The sequence below is a fragment of the Sturnus vulgaris genome, chromosome 12 (assembly GCF_052056855.1).
Source record: "Sturnus vulgaris isolate bStuVul1 chromosome 12, bStuVul1.hap1, whole genome shotgun sequence".
Taxonomy (NCBI): Eukaryota; Metazoa; Chordata; class Aves; order Passeriformes; family Sturnidae; genus Sturnus; species Sturnus vulgaris.
In genome coordinates, this window is record NC_142254.1 from 14,756,759 (window position 1) to 14,782,013 (window position 25,255).

Here is a 25,255-nt window from a genome sequence, read left to right on the forward strand (position 1 = left end):
CGGCTGCGGGGAGTTGGGTTGCATAGACCGAGCTGGGGTGGGCACCTACAGGTGCCACCTCCCATATTCTCTTGCCCTTCCTCCCCATTCTTCAGGAAGGGGCCCCTCTGTCCCATGGGGAGCCCAACCTGTCATGCCTACAGCATCCCTGTCCCACCTCACACTTTCCGGGAGGAAGAAGACATCTTCCGTTCTGCAGGAAAATATGATTTTGCCCCATCCTTTGAAGTATTCAAGGCCACGTTGGATGGGGCTTGGAGCATCCTGCCGTAGTGGGAGGTGTCCCTGCCCATGGCAGGGGTTTGAAATGAGATGAGCTTCAAGGTCTCTTTCAGCCTGAGCATCCCTTGTCCCTGAGGGTCCCCAGTACCCAGTGCAGACTGAAGCTGCGGGGGCTTCCCCCAGCTGGGATTGTCACAGAGGATGTGTGGATCTTTCCAGTGGATACTGGGAGGATGCTGCACAGAGCAGGGGCAGTGCCCAGAATGGCACTGGGGAATTTGGCACTGCCATGTGGCACAAGATGTATCTTTTCCTATCCCAACCCCTCAATCTTCTCCCAGATATCTGAGGTCCACCTGTCCACGCTGGCAGCACAGCATCCCCTGCCAGGGACAGGAGGAGTGGAGAGGGGCTGCATTCACCGAGGCAGGGAGTGATCAGCCCTGGGCAGCTCTGGGGCGTTACCCCTAGAGAACCATGCATGGGCAAGAGCGTGGCAGCCACCTCCCCAGAACATGGCAAAGGGACACCGAGGCACCGGGAGCTGCTCAATATGCAGCACAGCACCCCTGGGCAGGGCTCTCGGGGCACTAAGAACCCCATGGCACCGCTGCACTGCATTTGACAGGCCATGGCTAGTCCATAAGGCCAGTCCTTCGTCCCTCCCCGTCCCTCCTCCTCCTCATGGCCAGCCCCTTGCAGCTCTCCCCTCCCCTGCAGCCCGGGTGCCTCTTGGCTGGACCTGCGTAAAAATTATAAAAGACTGTTTGGCTTGGAGCCGTCCGGAGGATCCCGGCCGTGCCTGCCATGGGGAGCAGCGGCGCCGGGGTTGCTTTGCTGACGTTGTCGCTGCTCCTGCAGCCCACGTCCCAGTTCTGGCTCTTCAACGTCCTCTTCCCACCCACCACCACCCCAGAAGCTCCCCCGACAAACAGCACACCGCCCGTGGTGCTCGGTAAGGTCGCACCAGCGCGGGCACCATGCGGGGTACGGGTGGGCACTCTGCCATGCAGCCCCCCAAAGCTGACAGTGAGGTTGGGGTCCGGCGCTGCTGGTGACTCGGTGGGTTTTGGCTGCGATAGTTATGGCTGTCTGGATTGGAGCCACAAAGTGAGGGTGTCACACAGCTCCTCAGTCCCCTCCCATTCCCTGGGATAGGGACACAGGGCTGGCCATGCCCAGGTAGAGTTTTTGGAGCTGAGGGGATAGAATGGGCACCCCAGAAAGCAAATGTGTCTCTGATATCTCACACCTGGCCCACTGAGTGTTTTAGGGCTTGTTTGGGTCTGGGCAACTCTGCTGGCAGAGGGACAGGGGCTGCAGTACAACCTCTTCCGCCACTTCCCAAACAGGTTGCCATTGGTGTGGTGGGTGGATCCACCACCTCTCACTTTCCTGACGCCCACCCCATCCAGTGTCTTCTCCCACTCCCTGGAGATGGCTAAGTCATCCTCTACTTCTGCAAAAAAGGATCCATCTCACATCCCACCCAATGCCAAGTCCGACTGGGGGCAAGCCAGCAGGAAAAGGGGCACAGGGAGTTTAAAGGAGATGTGGGGGCATCATCTCAGGGAGGTGGAAGCAGCCAGCACCAGCTGGTGCCTCTGTGCTGCATGGCTCTGCCTTCCTTTGCCCCTGTGCCATCACCAGGCACTTGAGCTCAGGTTTTACCATGAAAACTCTGCTGAGCAGAGGTGGGGTTTTCCTCCTTTTTCTTGAATCATTATGAGTTTCCCCTTTAAAAAAGAGAAGAGAAAAAGCAGAAGATCCCTCCCTGCTATAATGCCAAGGGCTGACCCTGTAAACTCCCTTCCCAGGGGCATCAGGGGTCGCAGGCCTCCATGTCCTGGGGTGGTCAGAAGACCCGGGTCACTCTCACCAGGTGCCCTTTTCAGGATTACCTGTGACAGTCGGAGCATCTCCTTTTGTCCCTGGTGCCAGCCATGTCCCACGCCCAGGCAGATTCAGATGCCACTTGGCTGCCCCTTGTGCCGCTCGGCATCCGCAAGTAACCCATCCCCCTGGGCCAGGCGTCCCGGAAACCCCCAGTGCCCTTGGGACCACTGATAACCCCTCTGCCCTCACAGAACTCCCTTAATAATTACCTAATGTCCTCTGGAAGGGGAGGCAGAGCTCAGGACTGTGTGCCAGGGGCCGGGGGTTGCTGGCTGTGCACTTTCAGGAGCTGTCAGAGCAGCTCATGATCCTGCTCCTCTTGCTGACCAGCAAAGTCCCTTCTGCCCACTCCCTACCAGGGCTCTCCTACACCTGTCTGATCCCCATCCAGGGGCTTTGAAGACAGGATTAGATCCTCCCTGTACCCCTAGGGACGTGCTACAGGCATGAAGGAGCTGTGAGGCAGGTTGAGGAAGGTAACTGCTACATTCTCCTTCCCCTCTTGAATGGCACGAGGCGATCCACACCAGCCCCAGCCGTGTATTGCAGGCAAGTCCTTGGACCTGCTGGGGCCTTGTGATTTGTCACCTGGTGCTCCCATTCCACCAGGTTCACTGTCCCCTGCAGTCATTCACCTCTTGTCCTCACTCTCGCAGTCAGTTCTGGCACCAGGACCTCAGCTGGGAAAGCTCTCTATGGTGTCTGATCCCAGCACAGGCACATCTCTCAGGGTAGCAGCAGGATGGGTGTCCCATCCCAGCTGAGAGCCACACTGACGCTTCCAGAGGCAGACCAAACACCCTGGTGACTGTGGCCCTCCATTGAGAAAGGCCAGGGCACACAGATGAACTTGCTTAAAGCTGTGCTGTGTTTCCCACATACACCAATCCCACTGAATTTCCACAGAGTTCAGTTCCACACAGCACTGAACCACTTCAGAGACCTTGTTCAGCTTGTATGAAGGGTTTAAAGTTCAGGAAGCTCTCTCTGGTAGCTTTGCATCCCTGAACTGACTACTACCCCAGGACAAGTTGTCAGGACTGCATTAGGAGGGGGCAGCCCCAAGAAGCACCAGATTCTTCCCCCAGGCTGCAGCAAGGAGAGGAGGGTGGAAACCCATGGAGGGAGGGGGACTAATCTGAGATACTTTGTGCTGCTGGGGACTCACATATTTGAGCCCAAGGTGACAGCTCTGGGGGTCACCCCACCGAAATGCAGCTCTAGGGGTTCCCAAGGATGCATTTTAGCACTGTTTTCATGCTCACCCAGCATCTCAGCTCCAAGCACCCTCTCTCCCGTGCAGAGTGGGTTGTTCTCCAAAGATGCTGCTCCAGCAGGTGCCCACCCACCCCCAGGAAACCCCAGGGGAGGACTGCCTGAGGATGGGGTAAGCACCAGGTTGGGCAGCCCTAGAGGGTCAGTAGGATGAGGTTTGTAACTGGCTCTGCTCTCCCTCTGTGGTGCCTCCAGTGCCCGGCTGTCTTGGGAACCAGCTGGAAGCAAAGCTGGACAAGCCAGATGTGGTGAACTGGATGTGCTACCGCAAAACAGAGGATTATTTCACCATCTGGCTCAACCTCAACACCTTCCTGCCAGTGGGAGTTGATTGCTGGATTGATAACACCAGGTACCATCCAACCCTACCCTGGGAGCTCCCTGGGGAAATGACCTACCAAGGATCTCCCTTCCCTCTCCTTCCCCTGGCCATGAGCTAGCACACATGGAAAAAAAATAGGAGTACCATGGGATTGTTTGGGAACTCAAGTGACTGGCTACTGCTCTGAGAATCTGTCCCTGTCCCAAGTCCCTGCCATGTGCTCAAGCTCAGCTGGACCTCCCCGAGTACCCACTGGAGAGGGGAGTGCAGGGTGAGGGGGCTGTGGCAGCTGGTTCCATCAGAGCCTCCTGTCCCAGGATGCCAGGAGAGCAGAATGGACACTGGTTGGGCTCCAGTGCACCTCACATCCATACAAGGCTTGGAAACAGCCAGGTCCAAGCTGCTACGCAGTGATCTCCACCCCAGCCCCATGTTCCCCAAGGGGACATGGCTCTTCTGCCACCTCGTGTCCTGTCCCCACAGGGTGGTGTACAACCGAACCTCTCGGAAAATGTCCAACGCCCCAGGGGTGCACATCCGTGTTCCTGGCTTTGGCAAGACCTATTCTGTGGAGTACCTGGATCAGAGCAAGCTGGCAGGTGAGAGGGGGAGAGGCCAGAGTGTGTGGGGATCCCATGTGCTCCCTGCAAATGGGGATGTGTACCCATGTCTCCAGCAGGGACTGGTTCTACAGAGAGCCCAGAGCACTGGGACTGAGGGTCATTAGCCTGAGGGACACACTCCAGTTGAGTGCCGGCAGGGAGCACCCCATCCTTGACCCCAGTGCTCAGTGGGATGCACAGAGTCACTACTGGCTGGAGCTACAGGGCTTACCAGGGAACATTTTGACCATGACCACTACCAGAATGGAAAAAGCTTGACAAGAGAAGACCATAGAGCTAATTCCCTCTTGTTCCCTCTGCCCACAGGCTACCTGCACACCATGGTGCAGAACCTGGTGAACAACGGCTACGTGAGGGACCAGACAGTTCGGGCAGCCCCCTACGACTGGAGGGTTGGACCCCGTAAGTCTGGGGGTTGTGGCCAGGCCCCCCATGCACAGAGGGAAGCAGGATGACCCTCATGCTGTCATGCTCCCCTCTTGCCCACAGAGGAGCAGCCCGAATACTTCCAGAACCTGAAGGCACTGATTGAGGAGATGCACGATGAGTACCAGAGACCTGTCTTCCTCATTGCACACAGCATGGGCAACCTGCACGTCCTCTACTTCCTGCTGCAGCAGACCCAAGCCTGGAAAGATCAGTACATTGGGGGGTTCATTTCCCTGGGTGCCCCCTGGGGAGGCTCTGTCAAGCCCCTGCGTATCCTGGCATCTGGTGGGTGACTCCTTGTGTGCGGCCACTTATTTGTTTTCTTTCCCTCCTGCAGAAATGGAAGGGTGGTGGTGGGCAGGGAAAGGGCACAGTGGTGAAAGAGGTGGGGGACTCAGTTCCTGTTTAGCCTCTTTGCAGCCCAGAAAGCCACAATCACTTGCCTAATGCTGACAGCCCAGAATATCTGCAAGTCACAAGTCCAAAAATGCATGAGATTAAAAATCATGTGCTTGAAGGTTTTAACATCTGGCCCCTTGCATCACCCTTAAGTCACCTGCTAATATTTTTCTCTGTTGCCACAAGACCCAGAGATATTTTTAAGGTCATCTGAGGTCATTCCAATGTCTTAGGACTCCAGACATACCAAAAATGCCAAGGCTTGAAGGAAACATGCAAGTTGTTTCCTACTACTGCTCACTCCTGTCCCTGCAGGCAGGGTTGCAGGGAATGTCCAGGGCTGTGTTGGTCTGTGCCACCAGACATCCAGGTTTGTCTCCACTCAGGCCCTCTGAGTAGCTAAATATCGGGAGATCAAAAACACGAGAAACAGGGCAACTAACAGACTTTTTAAAAGATGGTTTATTGCCTCATGGTGTCAGTCTCATAGAAAGGTGAGACATTAAAGGTGTTACATTTTACGCCATAATATCAGAAGCTGTCTAATTCTTAGTTACAGTGCCTTATGTTAGTTTTATAGCCAATCACATACTTTCATGAAACTCGGTAGCATCTTTTTACACCAATCATTAATTTCTTTGTTTTTCGTGGCTTTGCCACAATGTGCCATTTTTTAACCAATCACGTAACACTTCACAAACCTACATTGATACATCTCAAGCTTCTAACTAACTTCATAACAAGTTCTATTGCTAAACTTTAAAATCCTTTACTCACTTACTTAACATACTGCTTTGGTTACATACTACATATCTCTGTTTGTTTAAAGCATATTTCTACTTAAACTACAAACTTATATGCTTGTTTTATGTCTATTTTACTTTGAATGCTCTAATTCTCCAGGCTTTCTCCAAGGCCTTAGGTCAAACATTGTATCCATCTCTATCTCTGAGCCTGAGAGCTCTCTGTACATGCAATTCCCACAGCTAGAGATGTGGAGAGGAGTTTGGAAGGCTGTCCTTGATATCTACAGGCAGGGGGGTAAGGAGAGGGCATAAGGCTATGGGCAGGGTAGAGCTGAGCTGGAGAAAGCCAGGGGACAGTGGTGAGTCACTGCAGGGAGGGCTGATCCCAGCTGCTCAAAGGCTCCTGAAGTCTGTGAGGGGACATTGTGGTGTCATTTGTGCTGAGCCCTTGTGTGTCCTGCAGGTGATGAGCAGGGCATCCCACTCATGTCCAACATCAAGCTCCGTGAAGAGCAGCGCATGACCACCACCAGCCCCTGGATGTTCCCCACGACGCTGGCCTGGCCCGAGAGCCACGTCTTCATCTCCACACCCTCCTACAACTACACCTACCGCGACTACCAGCGCTTCTTCACCGACGTCAACCTGGAGGATGGCTGGTACATGTGGGAGGACATGAAAGACTTGTTGAAGGATTTGCCCCCTCCTGGAGTGGACACGTATTGCCTCTATGGCACAGGCTTCCCCACTGCAGAGACTTACATTTATGATGAGCGTTTCCCTTATGAGGACCCTGTGGACATAATTTATGGTGACGGGGATGACAGTGTCAACACACGCAGCTTGGAGCTGTGCAAGCGATGGCGTGACCAACAAAAGCAGAAGGTCTACGTCCAGGAGCTGCGAGGTGCCCACCACTTCAACATGGTCTTCAGCAACCTGACACTCAGTTATATCAATGAAATCCTGCTGGGGAGCAAAGAGGAGCAGGGGGAGCCAGGGCAGGCGAGATCCAGCCCAGAGGCTGGGAAGTTGAGGAAGTTCCTACGTGAATACAAGGTCCTAAAGGAGCCTAAAAAAAACTGAAGGAGGGAGGGCCAGCTTCCCTTCATGATGGTAGGTGCCACAAACTGACATGCAGGGGAGCAAAGGACTTGGAGCTGAGTTTGGAAGGAAAGTGAGCAAGACCAACAACTCAGGTGGATGGGCTGGCACCCACTTCCACACTGGTTGGTTCTTCTTTCAGGAATGGTGATTAATTTTACTTCAGAGGCTTGTCACTTCCCACCAGCGGGTGGATAATTAACCATGCTGCCAGCTCATTAACATCACACTTGTGAATTCCAGCATACGCACAAGCCCTCGTCACTAGCAAGCCATTTTTAGACACTTTAGAGGCTGTGGACCTGTGGTGCCATAGCTTCTGCTCACTTGGGACAGAGCAACTCACACAACAAGAGCAGGCTCTGACTTACCAGGTGGTCACAGAGGTAGTAGCATGGGGGTAGCACAGTAGTCATGGCTTACAGAGCAGTGAGCTAGGCTCCTTGGGCAAGGCCAACTCAAAATCAGCAGACTTACAAAATAATAAACACACTTTGCTTCTATATGCTGAGCCTGCCTTGTCCTTCAGAGCTGGATGGTGAAGCCAGCCATAATCAGAAAGTGAGGTGCTTGCTGCCTTCAGGCACTCCAGGAGACAGGGCTTTGGGAAAAACCACAAGGCAAATAATGTGGCTGGGGTTGGTGATGCGACCAAGGCTGGCAACATGTTGTGGGTAACAATGCGGTTGGGGTTGGTGACATAACCAAGGTTGGTGGTTCTACTGGAGCATGATGCAACTGGTGCTGGCAGAGCAACTGGGATGGAACTATAACTGGCCTTGGAAATGCAGCTGGGACCGGTGACGCAACTGGGGGATGGTGATGCAGCTGGGGTTGGTGACACAACTAGGGGTGGCAATGCAACCAAGGCTGGAGATGCAAACAGAGTGGCGAGGCAGCTTGAGACTGGCGATGCAGCCAGGGGTGGCAATAAAAATGCGTTGACACAGCGGGGGTTGGCCATGCAACTGAGGCAGCAAGGCAGCCGGCACAAGCTGTGCAACCGGCTGTGCCTCCGGGCCTGGCGATATTGCCGGGGCTGCTGCTGCTCCCGGGGTTGGTGGTGCTGCCGGGGCTGGCGGTGCTGCCGCGCTCGCCCCAACCCCGTTGCGGAGCGCAGCGCTCGGGGCCGGGCGCGGCTCTGCCGCCGCGGGGCGGGGCGGAGCGGAGAGGGGCGGGGCTCTCCCTCCGCGCTCTCCTCTCATTGGCCGCGGCGCGCCGGGAGCGGCGCTGATTGGCGGGTGGCGGCGCGTGCTCGGGGCGGCGGGGCGGGGCGCGGAGCCGGCGCAGCCCCGGTGCCGCCGCGCTGGAGGCCGCGGCCGCGGGCTCGGGGGCGATGGGATCGGGGGCCGCGGGCTCGGGGGCGGCCGGCGGGCCGGGCCATGGCGCTCCGCTCTGTCCATGCCCGTCCCCGCCACCGCCGCCCTCCGCGCCGCGCTGCCCGCGGGGGACCCGCCGCCTCTCCGAAACCGGGGCCGGGACGCGGCGGAGCGAGGGCGCGGCGGGGCGCGGGGGGCTGCGGGCCGCCGCCTCGCTGCCGCACATCGCGCGGGGCCGCGGGGAGGAGGGCGGCGGGCGGCGCAGCCCCTGCCTGCTCGTGGCGCTGCGGCCGCGGAACGTGGAGGCGGAGCGGGAGCGGTTCTTCCGCGCCAGCTTCGCCTACGACCCGCAGTTCGAGTACGCGGAACCGGTGCCCGCCGCCGTCCTGGACAAGTACGGGGCCGCCTCCGACCGCTTCGTGGCTCAGGTGAGGCGGGGCCGGGGAGGGATGCTCGGCCTGGAAGGAGGAGGAGGAGGGACCCCAGTTCGCCCGTGGGCTGGTGCGAGGGTGTGGGATGTGTCCTGGTGGGGCAGGAGATGGTCCATGGTCATAGGATTCTGGAATGATTTGGGCTAGAAGGGATTTTAAAGACCGTCTAATTACCCCCCACAGCCTACCATGGACAGTGACATCTTCCACTAGATCGGTTGCTTCAAGTCCTATTCAACATGGCTTTGAACATTTCCAGGGATGGTGCAGCCACAGCTTCTCTGGGCAACCTGTGCTAGTGTCTTGTTACCTTCACAGGGAAGAATTTATTCCTAATAAATAGCTTAAACCCACCCTCAGTCAACTTAACTCATTCTCCCTTGTCCACGTGAAACCTTGCCTTCTTTCCTTCCCAGCTACTGCCTGATCCCCCTCCTCTTAACACCTTTTGTATCTTGTCTTCAGAACACTCACCCTGTGATTTCTTAAACCTCAGGTTTTAGTAACCTCACCTACCTGCAGGAATGGTCAATGCTCCATGGTGACATGGGTCATGCTGGTGCTGGGTGATGCCAGGTTGGATGGGGCTTTGAGCATCCTGGTCTAGTGGAAAGTGTCCCAGCCCATGGAGGAGGATTGGGACAAAATTATCTTAAATCATTTAGTCCCTTTCCACCCAAACCAGTCTGTGTTTCTATGGTCAAACTGGTTCCTGCTTATGCTGGGAGCTGTGCTCCATCAGGGACACCTTGCTGGTATGTTTTTGCACTTGTTGCTGTAGAAATAACAGCAAATGAGTTGGAGCACATGGGTGACAGCATGGGAAGTGGTCCTTAGCCTGAATCTGTTATCTGTTGGTTAAGTCTGGCTTGTTTTCTGGAAGACCTAAAGGTTGGCCAGTGCAGCAGCATCCTTAAGGCATCAGCAAACGTGGTCAGTAATGATATTAATTGGTGTAGAATCCACTTTAGGAGTCTGTATTATTTTGCTTAACTGTTTCCGTGGGTTATACACTACTGAAACACTTCTGAGTTGCTCTCTGCCATGGGGATGGCACTGAGAGAACAGCTCCTGATCATTCAACAGGAGAAAAGAGGCAAGAGTGTACTTTCAGGGTTCTCTGCCCACAAACAAGCCTTTTGTAGATACAGGAGTAAAGCTGCTCTGTCCCTTCACTCTGTACTTGGAGCTGGGAGCCTGGCCATGTCCCAAAACCAGTTTGCACCTGGGAATGAGCATCCTACCTCTAGGAAGAGCATCCTTTCTGCCATGCAAACAAGTGAGCAGATAAAACCCCTCTCTAATCCCAGATTCACACTGGCACACCAGAGATGTTTTTTTACACCTCTCAGTCGGGAGTTACTTGTTCCAATAACAACTTCTTCACTGATTTATGTATTGTTTTTTGGATGTTTACTTATTCCTGCATCACTGCCCATGTCTCTACCTGGATTATTATCCAGATGATTCAGGTCCTTTCTGTAAACAGCTTTCTAAGCAGTTTGTCATTCCCAGTGTATGTCCTACCTCTGCCCCAGATAAACTGGTGCCAGCAAGGCTCTTGCAGGGGAGACACTCTGACGCCTGCAAAGACCTCACCAGCTTTTGGCATTTCCCTCCTGTATTTTATTCCCCGAGTCGTGCACTAAAATGAGTTGCTCTTTCATCCCCTGCTTTTTGCTTTGGTGCAGTTGGCTTGCAGCAGAGTAAAAGATGAATAATTTAGATTATTTTTCTCTAGGCAGTGCTTAGAATGAATGGAATTAAAGTTTGTAACCACTGTGGATCCTGGAAGCTTTTGCAAGGGATATTAAGTGTTGAGTGTTTTTGCCAGTTTCTCCAGGTTTTCTGGTGACGCTCCAATGGGACAGTATTCATGACACCATTTCTCTGCTCTTACCCTGCAGTAACCTCCTTCCAGTCTCTTTTATTTTGGGAAGCATTTTTTGCTGTCAGCTAACTCTTAGCTATAAACTGCTTTTATTTTCAAAGACTTTCATTAATCATGGAGATTAAATAAATAAGACATTTTGCTAAGTCAGCATCCTTGGACGTGAGCAGACGAATCAACACCACCTTCCTGCTTCCAGCTGCTCTGCATGTGCTTGGGGGGTTATTTTATTTTCTTAATAGGAAACTTAAGTAAGCCCAAGAGGATTCTTCCAACCCTGTGGAGGCTCATCACCTAGTTTGCCACATGGCAATTTGAGTGGCACCAGCACAGAGCTGGAGGATTTGTTATCCCACTGCATATGGTGGGTGCATGATCTGGGGATGCTCAGAACATTAAACTTGGAATCTCAGGAATTTTGCTCACCAGGATGTGCTCTGAAGGTCGGGGAGGAGCTCCCTGGTTGTCTTCCTCCTGGGCACCAGCTGTGCTGGATTTCTCTTGGCTCAGTGATTTGGGTCCCCTGGGAGGAGAGAGAGCAAGTGGCTGAGCAGAGGTGGGAGGATGAAAGGTCCTTTTTCTGCTGTGCTCAGCTGAAGATACCTTGCAGTGCTGTAAAAATGAGCCTGATTGTTCAGCAAACCAAGCAAAAAACCCCAAAAACCCCCACCCCAACCCCCCCAGAGAACAAAACTGACAACAGAAAAACTGTGCACAGCTTCTCCTGGAAAGACACAGTGACTTGAGAATAAAAACCAGCTGTAAAAACCGCCCAGGAAAGGAAAATCAGGACCTTCTGCAGGGATAGAGGAGGTTGCTCACCAGATGCAGACCTAAAGCCCCTCTTAGGATCACAGAATTATTTGGGTGGGATAAGATCCTTAAGATCAAGTCCAGCTATTACTTAAGCACTGCCAATCCCACCACTAAACTACATCCCCAAGTGCCACATTTACATCTTTTAAATAACCTCCAGGGATGGTGATTCCACCACTGCCCTGGGCTGCCTCTTTCATTGCTTGACAACCTTTTCTATGAAGACATTTTTTATAATGTCTGACCTAAACCTCCCCTGGCACAGCTTGGGCCATTTCCTCTGTCTAATGGGGTGTTGGATGATTTGAGCACCAGTACTGGTGGTGAGCACCTGATCCTGGGTAACCCTAGGGACTAGAGAAAGGCAGCAATTGGTCCTGGGCTGGGAGGCTGGGCAGCAGCCCAGTCAGGTTTGCAGATGCAATAAAATTGCTGGAAAAACAGAATTGGTTGAAAGTCGTCTGCTTTGGAATATGTACTAATGTAATATTAATATAATATTAATATATTAGTATATATTTCAATGACTGGAGAAAGTAATTACTTGAAAATGTCTGCAAAGGAAGCATAGTTTTTGGGGAGGAAATGTGCTAATAAATGTTCATATTTTATAGATGCTCCATAAATGTTAATGTGAATAATGGAGCATGTGATGCATTTATTAGAAGGCTGCTGGGTGTACAGCAGGCTAGTGCTGCTGAGACCCTGTTTGAAGCAGCATCATTGCAGAGTGTGATGCACAGCCTCACTGCTGATCTTGGAATTCAGCCCTGGAGTATGAAACTCTGAGAGTAAAAAGCAAGCTCAGAAGCTGGAGATCTTTGTACAAGCGCTGGAGTTTGCAAGGAAAACTGAAAGCAGAAAAGATTTAAAATAACAATGGATTTAACCACACTGCAACAAAGCAGTTTCATTTCTGCTTTGCCCCATTTCTGCAAGGGTGACAGAAAGCAGAAATAATATGCTGTGGGTCATGCTGAATGTGTGAAATGTCTGTCTGTCCTGGTGGCCACCTCCAGCTGGCTCAGTCTCCTTGGTTTTTCAGATTGTGCAAAACCACACTATATTTTGGAGGCATTAATCAGGGGTTACCTTCATTGAATTTGTTGCATGTGAGATTTTATTTGTAAGCAGGGAGGTGTTCGTGCTTATGTTTGTACTTTCTGTTGCCACAGGCCATCAGAATCATTCGTGCTGTCCTGGAGAAATACGGGACCTACGAGAGCTTCGAGGTGGCCACAGGCGGGAGGCTGCTGAGCAAGTGCCAGATCTGGTCCGTGATCCGAAAGTACATGCAGAAGGAAGGCTGTGCAGGAGAGGTAATCCGTGTCCCTGCTTTATCACTCGTAAAACACAGCAAAATATTGATTTTCTGATAAAAAGACTCAGATTGAGAAATGTTTTGGTTACAAAGAGGAAACTTTTCTGCTCTGAGCAGTGGTGTCCTTTCACCTCCAGCTTCACCATACCCCGGCTTTAGGACATGGGTGCTGGTTCCCCACAAACCTCCTGTGATGTTTTCCATTTGTATCTATCTCTCTTTTGTGCTTGAAAGAGAGGGAGCAGCTGCTGCTTGTCTGCACGGCCATGCCAGGAGCCTTTTGCTGCGTGCATGAGGCATCAATTATGTTGGGAAGTTGTCTCTTGCTGTTGGCAGTGGGAGGGTGGGCTTCTGTGGCAGCTAGCTGCCTTAACCCACATGTCCAAAAACAAAGCCAGGGGAAGACATTTCCTGCCATCCTTCAGGACGTGCAGGTTATGGTGCTTTGAAACCCCAGGCCTGGGTTTCAAGGCTGGGAAATACCTGGTTAAGATACAGCAGTAGCCGAGAGGGATGGAGCAAGGGGAGAAGTTCAACATCTCCTCAGCTAGTTTCTCTGCACCCTCTGCAGCATCCAGCATTGGGGCATCCTACAGCTGCCATTGAGCTTTTTTTTCTCCTCCTGCCAGCAAGGTGTGGGCAAAACACTTCCACCCTGCTGGGTATGAGGTCTGAGAAGGATTTCTGGACCTGGGTGGGTTGGCTTGCAGGGCTCCCTGGAGCTGTTGGCTGCAGGGCAGGAACTGTGCTGTACTAACTGGTGTGGGGGTTTCCTCACCACTGCTTCTTGGCCAGACTCTATTTCCTACTTCTGATTTTTCACCTCTGTCTCCAAAGAGGGTTATGGCTGAGCATTGCTCCAAAGCTCCACCTCACCCAGTGGTACCCAGTGCATTCCATGCAGGCAAAAGCAGGAATGAGTGGTCCCCTGAGGTCCCTCCTGCCCAAGGACATTCCTTTCTCCTCAGACACCCTTGGTTTGCCCTGATGCCTCCTGAGGGTTTTCCTGGGATGTGGATTTGGCACCCTGGTCTTCCTAAGCCTTTGCTTGGTACAGAACAGATTTTTGCAGATGTTTCCCTGTAATTCATCTGCCTTTGAGTGCCCAAAACCCACAATACCCAGCCAAGCAGCTGCCAGTCTTACAGACCTGCACTTATAACTTGCTAGTTGAGCTCTGTCTCTCGAGTTTATTAATTGTTTAAATTCAGCTACTCTCTTCTCCATTAATTGAGCCCTGGCTGGGCAGAAAGCCATTGATTTTCTTACATATTGGTGTACAACTGGCTTCCTTCCAACCCTGTGTAATCGTCCCTGTGCTAAGAGCTATTAGGTGTTGGACTCGGTGAACCTTGTGGGTCCCTTCCAGCTCAGGACATTCTGTGATTCAAGGCAATGCAGGGTTCAATCACTGTTTGCACATGTGTGGCTGTTTTATCTGGTACTTTTGGTAAGTGCTTTTATCAAAACAATGAAAGCATTGGTTTGTTCCTTTCCATCCGGTGGAAATTTTGATGGATGTGTTTGGGGTAGGGAAGAGAGAAGGGTTGCACCTGCTCTCAGTACAGTGATCTTGGCAGAGCTTGCTCCCTGTCCAAGACCAAAACTTGTGGAAACTTCTGCATCACTGATAATCTCACACCCTGTCGAGGAACTGGGCAGTTTCAGGCTGTATCTCCCTCCCTGCACCTGTATCTCTGATTCCTGACTTTCACCATCTGTGCCCTGTCTGTTCTGCTGTGCCCTTCACTTCCCTGATACGTACTAATCGTGGTGGCTTGCTAAAAGAGAAGAAACTTGTGTGGGGGTAGTGTTAGCCCAGAGCACGAGCAGCTGGTGTGTCCCTGCCCAGGGGTGCTGGCAGGCAGCGTGGCCAGGCTGGTGGCACCTCTGCAGCTGCCCTTTGTCCCCAGCACTGATCAGCAAAAGCAGGATCCTGCATTCCAGCACCGCAGGCAGCGTACTCCTGGGTAAGTGTTCATGCTGTCATTACATTTGTGCCCTCAAAAGCTGCTTTGTTGGTGTCTGAGCTGCAGATCCTGAAGCTCTTCTGCTTTTCTTCTGATGTAGGACAGACATGATGCTGCCAGAGGTTTTCCATATGGATTTCAGTGGGCTCCCAGCTTGCAGCAGAGAAACACCTGGCCCCACTGGTAAGTGCTGCATGGCAATCCTTGGGGTTGTGGAGTGTTGTCAGCCTAAACAGTGCTAGCTCATGTCTCTTGGGATATTATCAATGGTGTCCCTCTACTTCTGAGCTGCTTGCTCAATGTCAGAAGTCCTGAGCAGTGCCAGCTTGTTGGGGAGAGACAGGAAACCTTACCCCAGTGCCGTGGGGACCAGCAGAAGCCTTCCCTTGGTTCCTTGGGATGAGCTCTTTCTCCATCAATGCATTCACAAAAGCTGAGCAAAACCATGAACCACAAGGATGCACTGGGGATGCTGCTCAGGATGAGAGATGTCACAGACCTGGAGAGCTGATGCTGCTGCTCTTTGGCTGGAGTTGCAGCCCTGGTTGTATCTGCAAAGCTGGAGGGTTCCAAAACGAGGCAAGTGGTGCTGCTCAGCAGGATGGGTTTTTGTAGCAGGAGAAGGGCTGCAGTGGGCAGCATAAGAAGCTGTGGTCTCTGGCACTGCCCAGAGTCCCTTTCCATTGCTCCTGGATGGTTGGTTCTGCACGAGGAGTCAGAGGTGAACTGACAAGTCTCAGCGTTGGAGGGATTCCTTTTCACACTGGTGTATTTTAACCCAGGTAAGCAGTTGCACTGTATTTTATGCTGTTTGTTTGCCCAGCGGTGGACTCTGTTAGGCTGCACTTTTGGCTTTCATCATCATCATAATAATAATAAATCTGACTTAAAGCAAACCAATTCAGTCTCCTCTCTTTTTTTTAATAAGAAAAATTGTCATGGCACAGGCATCCTGAAAAGTGTCAGTTATGAAATAACAGATGATTTATAGAGTTAATAGGTATGTTTTGATTGCTATCATGAGGCTTGCCACTGCCAAACCTTGGATGCAAGAGCTCCCATCCTCCTCTGGTGATGCTGAAGCCTTGAGTTGCTGCAGATCTGAAGTCAGGTGGTCAGAAAGTGCTGCTGGCTTGCACTTTAACTTCTGGTGAGCAGCTCTCTTGGCTCCAGCACCTGTGTTAGCCAAGTTTCTCAAAATACCATTTTTTTCTGTTTAAAGATACTGAATAGTCCTACACATGCAATGCCCATCCTTGCTTTGAATTGTGACCAGCACACACAGTTCCTCCTGTGAGGGTGGGCTAGCATGGAGCCATCCTCACTGTTCATGTCTTGAAGCCTCAAATGGGAGAATCCGTGGAGGAGTCCATGAAAATGGAGCCAGAGCCTTGGATCCCTCAGGAGATGTTTATTGGGGGTGCAGAGCCATTACAAAGCTGGTGCTGTTGGGTGTTCTGAGTGGGGTTGTTTTGATGACCAAAGGTACTGCCCCATCCCGTTGCCAGTGGGGATGCAGAAGGGGGCCCGGGCAGGTCTCCAGGGCATGTCTGTCCTGTGTGGCCACAAAAGTGTGGGGAGCCCATGGGAATAAGCCAGGGAGGGTGATGCTGGAGCCAGAGAGATGCTGGAGGAGGCTGCCCAGGAGCTGCCTGCTCCCCTCACAGTGCTGCTCAGCTTTGTTGGCTGTAAAGAGATTAAAGGAGCTACTTCATCCCTGCATGAGATCATCTCTCTCCTTTCATTATCCCCCCACCTCCAATGGCTCTTGTCTGTAATTCCTTTGAGGAGCTGCAGCACAACCCAGCGATGGTGCAGCAATGCCAAACGGTGCCATCCGTGGTGTCAGTGGATTTTTCTGACCATCTGCCACCATCTCAGCCTCTGCCGAGAGCCAAGCCCCTGCTCATGGCCCTTGCCTCCTCCTTCTTCTGCAGGTGGTGGTGCAGCTCACCGATGACCTCCTGTCGCAAGCAGTGATGATGGTGGAGGACAGCCGGCCCACGCTGGCCATCAACCTGGCCGGAGCCCGGCAGCACTGGCTGGAGGGGATGCTGCGCCACGAGATCGGTCAGCTGGGGAGGCTGTGGGCGGGGGCAGAGCCGGGGGATGCTGTGACATTCACTCCTGTCCCCTCTCCCCAGGCACCCACTACATCCGGGGGGTCAACAACACCCGCCAGCCCTGGCACAGCTCCGAGGGCCGCAAGCAGTACAGCCTGAAGCCTGCCAACCCCACGGAGGAGGGCTTGGCCAGCCTGCACAGCGTCCTGTTCCGCAAGCAGCCCTTCCTGTGGCGGGCAGCCCTGCTCTACTACACCATCGAGAGGGCCAGCCGCCTCTCCTTCTCTGCCCTCTTCCAGGACCTGGAGCAGTATGTGCAGGATGCTGGTGTCCGGTGGGAGTACTGTGTGAGGGCAAAGCGGGGCCAGACAGACACTTCACAGCCAGGTACCACTTGGGGGTGTGAATTGAGTTTTGGGAAGAATTCTATTTTTTTTTTTTTTAAAGAAAAACAGCGTGGTATTTTCTGCTGCTGTGTAGGTCGAGCATCACCAGTCCTGTAGAGTATGAGCTGGCATAGGCAGCTGGAATAGGCACAAACTCATGGCTAGAACACAAAAAGTAAATTTATTTGCATTACCTCGCTACCTGGGGGATCCCCAGAGCAACACCCAACACCTAGACAGAGGAATACAAGATCAGAGGATCACTGGCCTGCTGTTCACTAGCTTATCAAGAGTTACACCCAGGTGCAAGGTCACTTGAGCAATTTACAATCCTCCAGATCAATGTTTTGCTTTTAACCCTTTCCTCCCAACACAGCCACAGAACCCAGTCCCCACATCCCTCCTCATCCCCAGCACCACTCTCCCTGTCCCATAGGAGCAACTTGCACGAGCTCTTGGGGAAGCAGCAGGCAAAGGAGAGGAAACATGAGTATTCCTGTGGATATATTTGGATGTTTGCGGTGATTTACCCTTTAAAAAAATTATTTGGGAAGAAGTGTGAAAGTATCCCAGTGGGGAAGGTATCCCAGGCAGCTGCACCCGGCTGCCTCCCCAGTGCTCATCCCTTGGGATCAGCGGTCCTGAGCTCGTGGGCAGTGCCCTCATTCTGGTTATTGTGGTCAGCAAACATTCAGGCAAGTGGGGGGTGGTGGGAAGCCAGGAGCCTTCTCCCAGGCCTTTTCTGCTCTTCCAGGCTGTTTCAGTAAGGACCAGGTGTACCTGGACGGGATTCTCCGCATCCTGCGCCATCGGCAGACCATCGACTTCCCATTGCTGGCTGCACTTGGAAAGGTAATAGCCAGGGTGAGAGTGGGGCACAACCCCATCCCAAAGCTCACACGGGCTCCTTTGAACTCACATTGCCTCCCTCAATCTCATGGTTTCCCATAAACCAGCCCTTTCGTGGCAGCTCTTTGTCTTTCCCTGCACTTTTGGGTCTCTGTGTACCAGGGAAAGGCTGTGCCGGGTAGAATGTAAGGAAGGACGGGACAAACTATAATCCTCTGTGGGAGACTTTAGGGAAGAGGCTTAACCCAGCAGGTTAAGCCTTTCTGGCTCTTGGCCACAGCAGTCCTGCTGTCACCTGTCCTTGCAGTGACCGAAAATTACCAAACCCACAAATCCTTGCAAATCCCACAGCCTCAACAGCTCTCCTACTGCCTCCCACGAGCAGCAGTTTTGACTGACCCAAGGGGACTGCAGGGGGACCAGATGCCCCCCATGACACCTGCCACGGTTTGGGGTGGAGGGGACTGACCCCATCTCCGTGCTTCCTGCCAGGTCTCCTATGAAGATGTGAATCGGCTGAAGAAATTTGGGGTCCTGGAGAAGGCCCGCATCCCCCATTTCATGCAGGATCTGGAGCGGTACATGAAGCAGCTGGATCACATTGTCACCACCAATGGCCTGAACGAGGAGGAGCTGGAGCAGCTGCTGCCTGACTGAGGGGCACCCCCTGAAGCAGCACCCCAAGGGTGTAACTGGTGCTGTTTATTGGGTATTTATTGGGGCTGGAGCAGAGGGCAGAGCCCGAGGCGGGCGCTGTGCATGTACTGCTGTGTAGGGTAGCGCGGCCAAGGGCCCGTGTGGTTGTGTTGATGTGTCCCCTACATGGTCCCTGTGTATTTTGGGGATGGCTGTGCTGCTCCACGTGGCTCTGGGGAGCCAAGGAGGGTTCAGGGAGAGCAGGGGCAGAGTTGGGGTGATGTGCTGGTCCCTGAGTGCAGAAGGCTGTGCTGGGGGAGTTGCAATGGGGGGATTGCTGTAGGGTACCAGGAGTGCTCCCAGCACTGCGGGGGCACCTACCTGGGGCCAGCAGACAGGGCTGGGGGCTCTGGGCTGTGCCTGGCAGGGAATAAGGGCTGGACTGCGCCCAGAGATTGCCCCGAGGATGCCTTTTCCACTCCCTACCCCTTCCCTCATGCCCCCCACCAGCAGCAGGAAGGACTTTAATCCCCCATTACCAACCTCTGCCCAACTCTGAACCCCAACTACAGCCACCCTGCCTGGCTTTGAGGTCTCAGGGTGGGGATTTGGCTTGATGTTAGGAAAATGCGTGTAATAAAGGTGATGCAATGGAAAAGACTTGTGGGCAAAAGGTTGTGGATAGCATCAAAAACCAGGCTGGCACCACTGTGAACACCCACCGTGCCTCTTGCTGATACAGGCAAAGCTGCATGGTTAGGGGTGTTAGGGGTCATGGACTGTGACAAACAACATACTGGACAGGGATCAGTAAATCAAAGCAGGCAAAAATAAAAACTGCCCCGAGCTGTTCCTGGTCTCTAAGACATGAGCTCTGGAGCAGACATGACAGCCTTGGGAGTACCCTCTTAAGAAAAAAACCAAACAAAAAAAAACCCCAAACCAAACAAACCCCACAGCTTCTTGGCATACATCCCACTGAGCTCCTCCAAAGGTAGCACAGGCCAATCTGTGGCTCCAAGAACGCAGGCTCAATCCCAAAAGCTCCAAGTTTGGCTGTAAGCCCTGCTCACAGCATCCCCAGCTGCCCCTTCACTCCTGATCCTGCAGGGCAGCTGCTGTTTCTCCACAGGGTGCAGAGGCTGTAGCAGGCAGGGCAGCACAAACCAAGCCTGGGAAAGGAGGGGAGCACTTAGCTCTGGGGCTTCTGCTCCCTTCTGGTCCAGCTCTCCAAGAACATGCTGGCACTTTTCACAGCTCCCCTGCACAAATTCACTGCCAGCACGATCAATTAAGACTCTGCTCTTTAATGTACTATTTCCTCCAGCACTGCACTCCCCAACGCTGAACGCAATACAGCGCTGCTTTAAAAGATATTTACACACATGCCAGCATCACCCCCTTGTCAGCCCAAGGAGCAAGGCCTCAGCCCGTACTAAGACCCAACCAGGAGAAGTCTCTTGCGGCCTTTCTGGCGGAATGGCAGCAGTGACAGAGGGCAACAGAGCTGCTGTGGTGGTTTTGGATTGGTTTTGGTCGCATCCCTGATGAAATAACAGCATGGAGATGGGAGAGGGTGTTGATCTATCCTCAGCCAGGGCTAGAAGCGCTTCATCTGTCGGCGTTCCTGTCGGCGCTGCTTCTTCTCGTTGGGCTCCTGAGCAGCAGGTGAGGACTCAGCTGTAAACCAGGGCCCCAGGATGTTCACCCACAGGAGGTAGAGAGCACGCCCTGGAGCCTGCAAAACACACGTGGCACAAACTCAGTCACTCTGGGGACAGCACTGGCAGGGGGGGTGCCATGGGCGGGAGGGCTGGTCCTCCTGAGGGAGACAAAGCAGCTGGATCAGGCATCTCAGGGTGCACGGAAATCAAAGGCAGTGGCAGGCATCCAAAATAAACGGTCTGATTTCATTTCATGGTTGAGGAACGTATACAGTGCTCAAACTTCATACACGGAAATCCCAGCATCAGGTCTGAATTACCCAGAGGGATCCAACAGTCCAGACATTCCGCCTCTCCTTCCTTCAGAAAACACACCCACATTTCTTTGAATTTATGAAAAAATCAATCCAGATGGTCTCCAGGGGACAGCCGAGTCTAGGCTGCCCTCTGCCAGGCCAACTAGAGAGGAATTTGTGGGTGAGGACTGAAATGAGATCAAGGACTGAACTGAGATAACTTTCCATGCTCCCACATTTGCCTTCTGTACCTTTGTGGGATATCTTCAAAGCAAATGTGGGATTTTTAAATTAAATGGAGATTTTTTCTCCTTCTGCACAGGCAGTTTTCGCTTGTGAGATATACGACAAATGTTTCAGGAGCAGAAAGAGTTTGGTGTGTTAAGGGGAATGAGAGCCTGCAGCATTTATCTACCCAGAGGCACAGAGTCCAGCAGATCCCAGTCTTGGTCCATGCTGAATGGCTGAAAAAGCCAAACAAAAAGAAACTCTGTTTGTTACAAACAGAAAGACTCTGTGCACCAAGATAGCTTTGATCTGCCTCATGTTGCTTGTTGCCCTTTCATGGGACCAGAGAGTCCCATGAAAGGGCAAAGGCCAGCCTAATTTTTGTGTGGTTGACCCAGAGGGATCAGGACTTCTTTGCCTTGTGCAGTCTCATTTTTAAACAATATTCGACAAGGAGATTAAAAAACATATCAGAAAATAGTTCAGGCCTGAAACAGGACACTGAAATGAAATGGATAAATAATGTCCTCCATGCTGACGACAGAAAAAGACAGCAACAATACAGAGCAAGATGGAAAACAGCAGGGGCTGGGGCATACCAAGAGCCAGAAGTACCAGACGTAGAGCGAGAAGCAGCTCAGCACTTGGACTATAGCTGTCAGCAGGATCACATCCTTGAGGTGCCTGAGGGAAGAAAAGCAAAGCATTAAGCTTTCATTCCAACCCCTGCCAAACAGGCAGCTCCTCTGCCAGCACAGTCTGCACTGCCTCAGGGGAGCGACCCTGCCCAACCCAGGGACTGTCCCTGCAGCCCTGCTTTGCTACACAGTTATCTAGAAGAATCAAAGCAGTAAACAAACAACAACAGCAAAACACTCTGATGAATTAACGAGATGATCTCCCTCTAAAAAACAACATTGAGAAAGCTGAGGAATTGCTGGGGGCTGGAAATCAGCAATAAAACCACTCCCCACCTCCACAGCTGAAAGAGCAGCCAGCAAGGCTGATTTGACACCTATAATGACATAAAGTGTAACTCCTCACGACTGGCTGTGCTGAAGGGAGCCATGAATCTTCCCCATGCCATTTCACAGGCTGACAGACACACTTGGGGTCACTGAAGGACAAGCACACCATGAGCTGAGCTACAGCAACAGACTGCTCCTCCTCCCCTCCTGCTTATCTGAGTCCAGCTCTTCCATGCCAGCCTGAGGCAGAGCTGAGAGCAGCTACAGAGAAGAATAAGCTGCCCACGCCTCAACCACCACCCTCAGGGGATCTGACACCCAGGAGAAGTAAACAGGTATCAGGTTTTCAACACAAGCCTCAGGGAGTGCCATGAAGGTTTAGAGAAAAGGCCAACTCTCTGGTTAAATCATCATCTGCTGGAGTAAAAAAACCCTTGAGTCACATCCAAGGATGGATACAAGAAAACAAAGGCTATGGTATAAACAACATCGACTCGACACTGCAGAATCCAACATCAACACAAGACACTGAGGGTTCAGTGACCTCTGGGATTAGCAGAGGCCACAGAGGGGTGAAGGCAGAGCTCCCACCAAACCCAACTCTCCCAAGATCTGGGCCTTCCTCAATCCCAGAGCAACACAAAGCATCCATTTCAGTGACAGGCAGCACGAGAGAAATGCCATGAAATCCACAGTGTTCCAGAAGCAGCTCCAAAGGAGCAGCATTCATCAGCTGCAGCACGCTCGGCTAAGAGGCTGGAAACATCCACTGCTTTCTGAAGTACCTACTGGCCTAGGGTGGTCCCCTGATCCCCACAGAAGCAATTTAGAGGTACAGGGTAAGGATGGGAACTTCAGCTCTGAAGATTTTGTTTTCAGAGCTCTTCCCCCTCTGTGTTTTGCACAGCCTGTGACTCAGATAAACATTAATTCATTTTAATGTGTCATAAACCTCACCTCAAATGCTCAGGAAGAAAAATCTCTGTGCCTCAGTAGCAAGGGAAGGACATCTGTGTCCATGGCTGTGCCTGTCACCTTTTCACAGCAGGTGCTGGGATCCCTGTGCTACCTCCTGTCAGTCACTTCCCCTGACAGCACCATCACACACACAGAGTACAGTTATCAGGCACTCTCTCAGTGCCTTGTACAACTCCAAGAGGCATCTCCTACAATCAGGACCACACCTCAAACATCACAGTTCTGTATTTTCCCTCTTTGATTGTCCCACATGGTCGCACTAAAAAGGTATTAAAAATATTTTGCAATTCCACTCTAGAGAGCCAAACCAGTGTAAAATGGGAGCAAAATACTTGGTTGACCAGCAGGGAAATGAAGAGGGGGTAAAGCACCCATATCATAGGTCACACCCCCTCTCCTCCTGGCCACCTTGTCCCTTGACTGAGGCTCTTATACCAGACATCTGAGTCACTCCTGCTGCAGGCAGAAAAGGTACCATTCCACCAAACTATCATTCCAGAAAATGGTACCATTCCACCAACCCAAACACAAGACGAGAGCTCATCCTGTGCAGAGACAGCGGGTTCTGTTCCCCACTGCCTGCTGATAAAATCCTCAGGCAAAAATCAAAACTTACATTAATAAAACTATATAGATCAATATATGACCCTGACAGCCTGAGAACACCTGACACAACACAGAAGGCTCAGCTGGAAGCAAGGCCTCACTGTGCTTCTTCAAAAGCCTCGCAGCAAGGGAAGGACAGAGGTAAACCTGGAACTGCAGGCCAAAGACATGGGATGAAGGAGCCAAGGACCCTCGCTGAGCATACACTGAAGATCCCCAGCACAGGCTGGGCTAATGGGGAGAGGCTGAGGGCAGGGAAGACAAAGAGCAAAGCCTGATGTGTCCACTACTACCTGGCAGTTTTCTGTAACTAGTTTGAGGCTCACTGTTGGAAAACATGTAAATCTAGAAGGTATTTCTGCTGTACCAGCACTGGTGTCTCCTTATTCTATTTAGCAGCGCTTTGCAGGAATTACTGCTGTGTTTCCTGTAATACTGTAGCATTCCTTCACCAAGGAAAAGACAGTTACAGTGGCACTAAGAACACTGGACAGGCAGAAACTCAGTGCTGTCTGCAGAGGAACATAAAGAATGCACAAGCATGGGGGACAGAAATGGCTGAGGAGGTGACAGGAACTGGCTGAGACAGAGGCAAGAATTTTTAGTGTGTAGAGCATTTCAAGACACGGCCAGTTTGCAGCCAGGATGGTGTAACTAGCTGCATGTGCCCTTTTGCTATGCTGTGCTGGTTTAAAAAGAAAATACCTATCACTGTGTGCTGCAGCAGTGTTTGTTAACTGAAAGATGATTGTAAACTACTCCTGATGAACTCTGTGATCTCTTACCTCTACAGCTCAGCCCTATGAACAGAGATCATGTCAGGCTGACACACCCATGTGGTGGCTCCCGACTGGGGCACACCAAGCCAAGTGTTCAGGTAATAAGGACAGTTAAGGACACTCTGAGAAAAAATGGCTACAAACTTCCAGCTCCCCTCATGCCTATGCCAGTGGGCAAGCTGAGGAGGGAGCTGAGCCCCAGCCTTCTCAGGAGCCTCTCCTGGCTCTGCGTGCACGCTCAGGCAGCAGGTCCTGCTCACCTGGACTCGTGCGGGTGTGGACACTCACTCTGCCATCCCCTGCTCCATATTCAGGTCAATTCCCCCGTCGGCAAGGCTGCCATCGTCTGTGAAAGACGGCTTTGCCATGGAGTTCATGGACCGGTAGCTGGTGCCGTAGACCACCAAGCTGAAGAGGAACGCGACCTGCAACAGGGAAGCCGCTGTCAGCTGCGATGGCCACGACCCCGGGGCCATGAACAAGCCCCAGCCCAGGTGCCCCCGCCGGGGCAGAGGTGCTCGGCGCTCACCCACGTCCAGGCGGAGGCGGCGGAGTAGAAGATGACCAGGTTCACCACGGCGTAGATGGCCTGCGGAGAGAGCACGGCACGGCTTTCCTTGCCCGCCCGCTCCCGCCCCGCCCGGCCCCGCGCCCCGCCGGGCCCTCCCGGCCGCACTCACGGAGGCTCCCAGGATGATGCGGAGGTAGAAGCGCAGCGTCTCCCGGTTCTCCTCGAAGATCTGCTTCTTGCCCTTGGTGCCCGCCTTCCCCTTAGGCTGCGGAGCCAAGAGAGGCGGTCAGCGTCTCCCCGGAGTCCCGGGCCCCGCAACCCCGGCCCCGCACTCACCGCCATGGCCGCGCCGGCTCCGCGCTCCGCTTCCCGCGGACGTGACGCGACGGAAGCGGCGGGACAGAGCCCGGGGCGGGGCGGATAGAGGCCGGGGCGGGACGGGACAGAGCCCGGAGCGGGACGGGATAGAGCCCGGGGCGGGACGGGACAGAGCCCGGGGCGGGACGGGATAGAGCCCGGGGCGGGCG

General features: G+C 52.9%; 3 protein-coding genes across 3 annotated transcripts; 2 read left to right on the forward strand and 1 right to left on the reverse strand.

Annotated features, from left to right (window-relative positions):
* The first annotated feature begins 920 nt into the window (after positions 1–920).
* On the forward strand, positions 921–7,519 carry LCAT (lecithin-cholesterol acyltransferase). The gene is made up of 6 exons (XM_014880746.2): positions 921–1,177; positions 3,589–3,745; positions 4,199–4,314; positions 4,645–4,740; positions 4,828–5,052; positions 6,376–7,519. Exons 1-6 carry the CDS (start codon positions 1,030–1,032, stop codon positions 6,996–6,998), a joined length of 1,365 nt encoding a protein of 454 aa, XP_014736232.1. The 5' UTR covers positions 921–1,029; the 3' UTR covers positions 6,999–7,519.
* Positions 7,520–8,328: 809 nt separating this feature from the next.
* Positions 8,329–19,356, forward strand: MATCAP1 (microtubule associated tyrosine carboxypeptidase 1). The gene is made up of 6 exons (XM_088171990.1): positions 8,329–8,763; positions 12,649–12,792; positions 16,702–16,834; positions 16,909–17,214; positions 17,968–18,065; positions 18,555–19,356. Exons 1-6 carry the CDS (start codon positions 8,353–8,355, stop codon positions 18,717–18,719), a joined length of 1,257 nt encoding a protein of 418 aa, XP_088028116.1. The 5' UTR covers positions 8,329–8,352; the 3' UTR covers positions 18,720–19,356.
* Positions 19,357–19,989: 633 nt separating this feature from the next.
* Positions 19,990–25,126, reverse strand: TMEM208 (transmembrane protein 208). Its single transcript, XM_014880762.2, has 6 exons — positions 25,065–25,126; positions 24,898–24,993; positions 24,747–24,806; positions 24,506–24,642; positions 21,486–21,570; positions 19,990–20,436 (listed from the first exon to the last, which is right to left on the reverse strand). Exons 1-6 carry the CDS (start codon positions 25,068–25,070, stop codon positions 20,299–20,301), a joined length of 522 nt encoding a protein of 173 aa, XP_014736248.1. The 5' UTR covers positions 25,071–25,126; the 3' UTR covers positions 19,990–20,298.
* Positions 25,127–25,255: the final 129 nt, after the last annotated feature.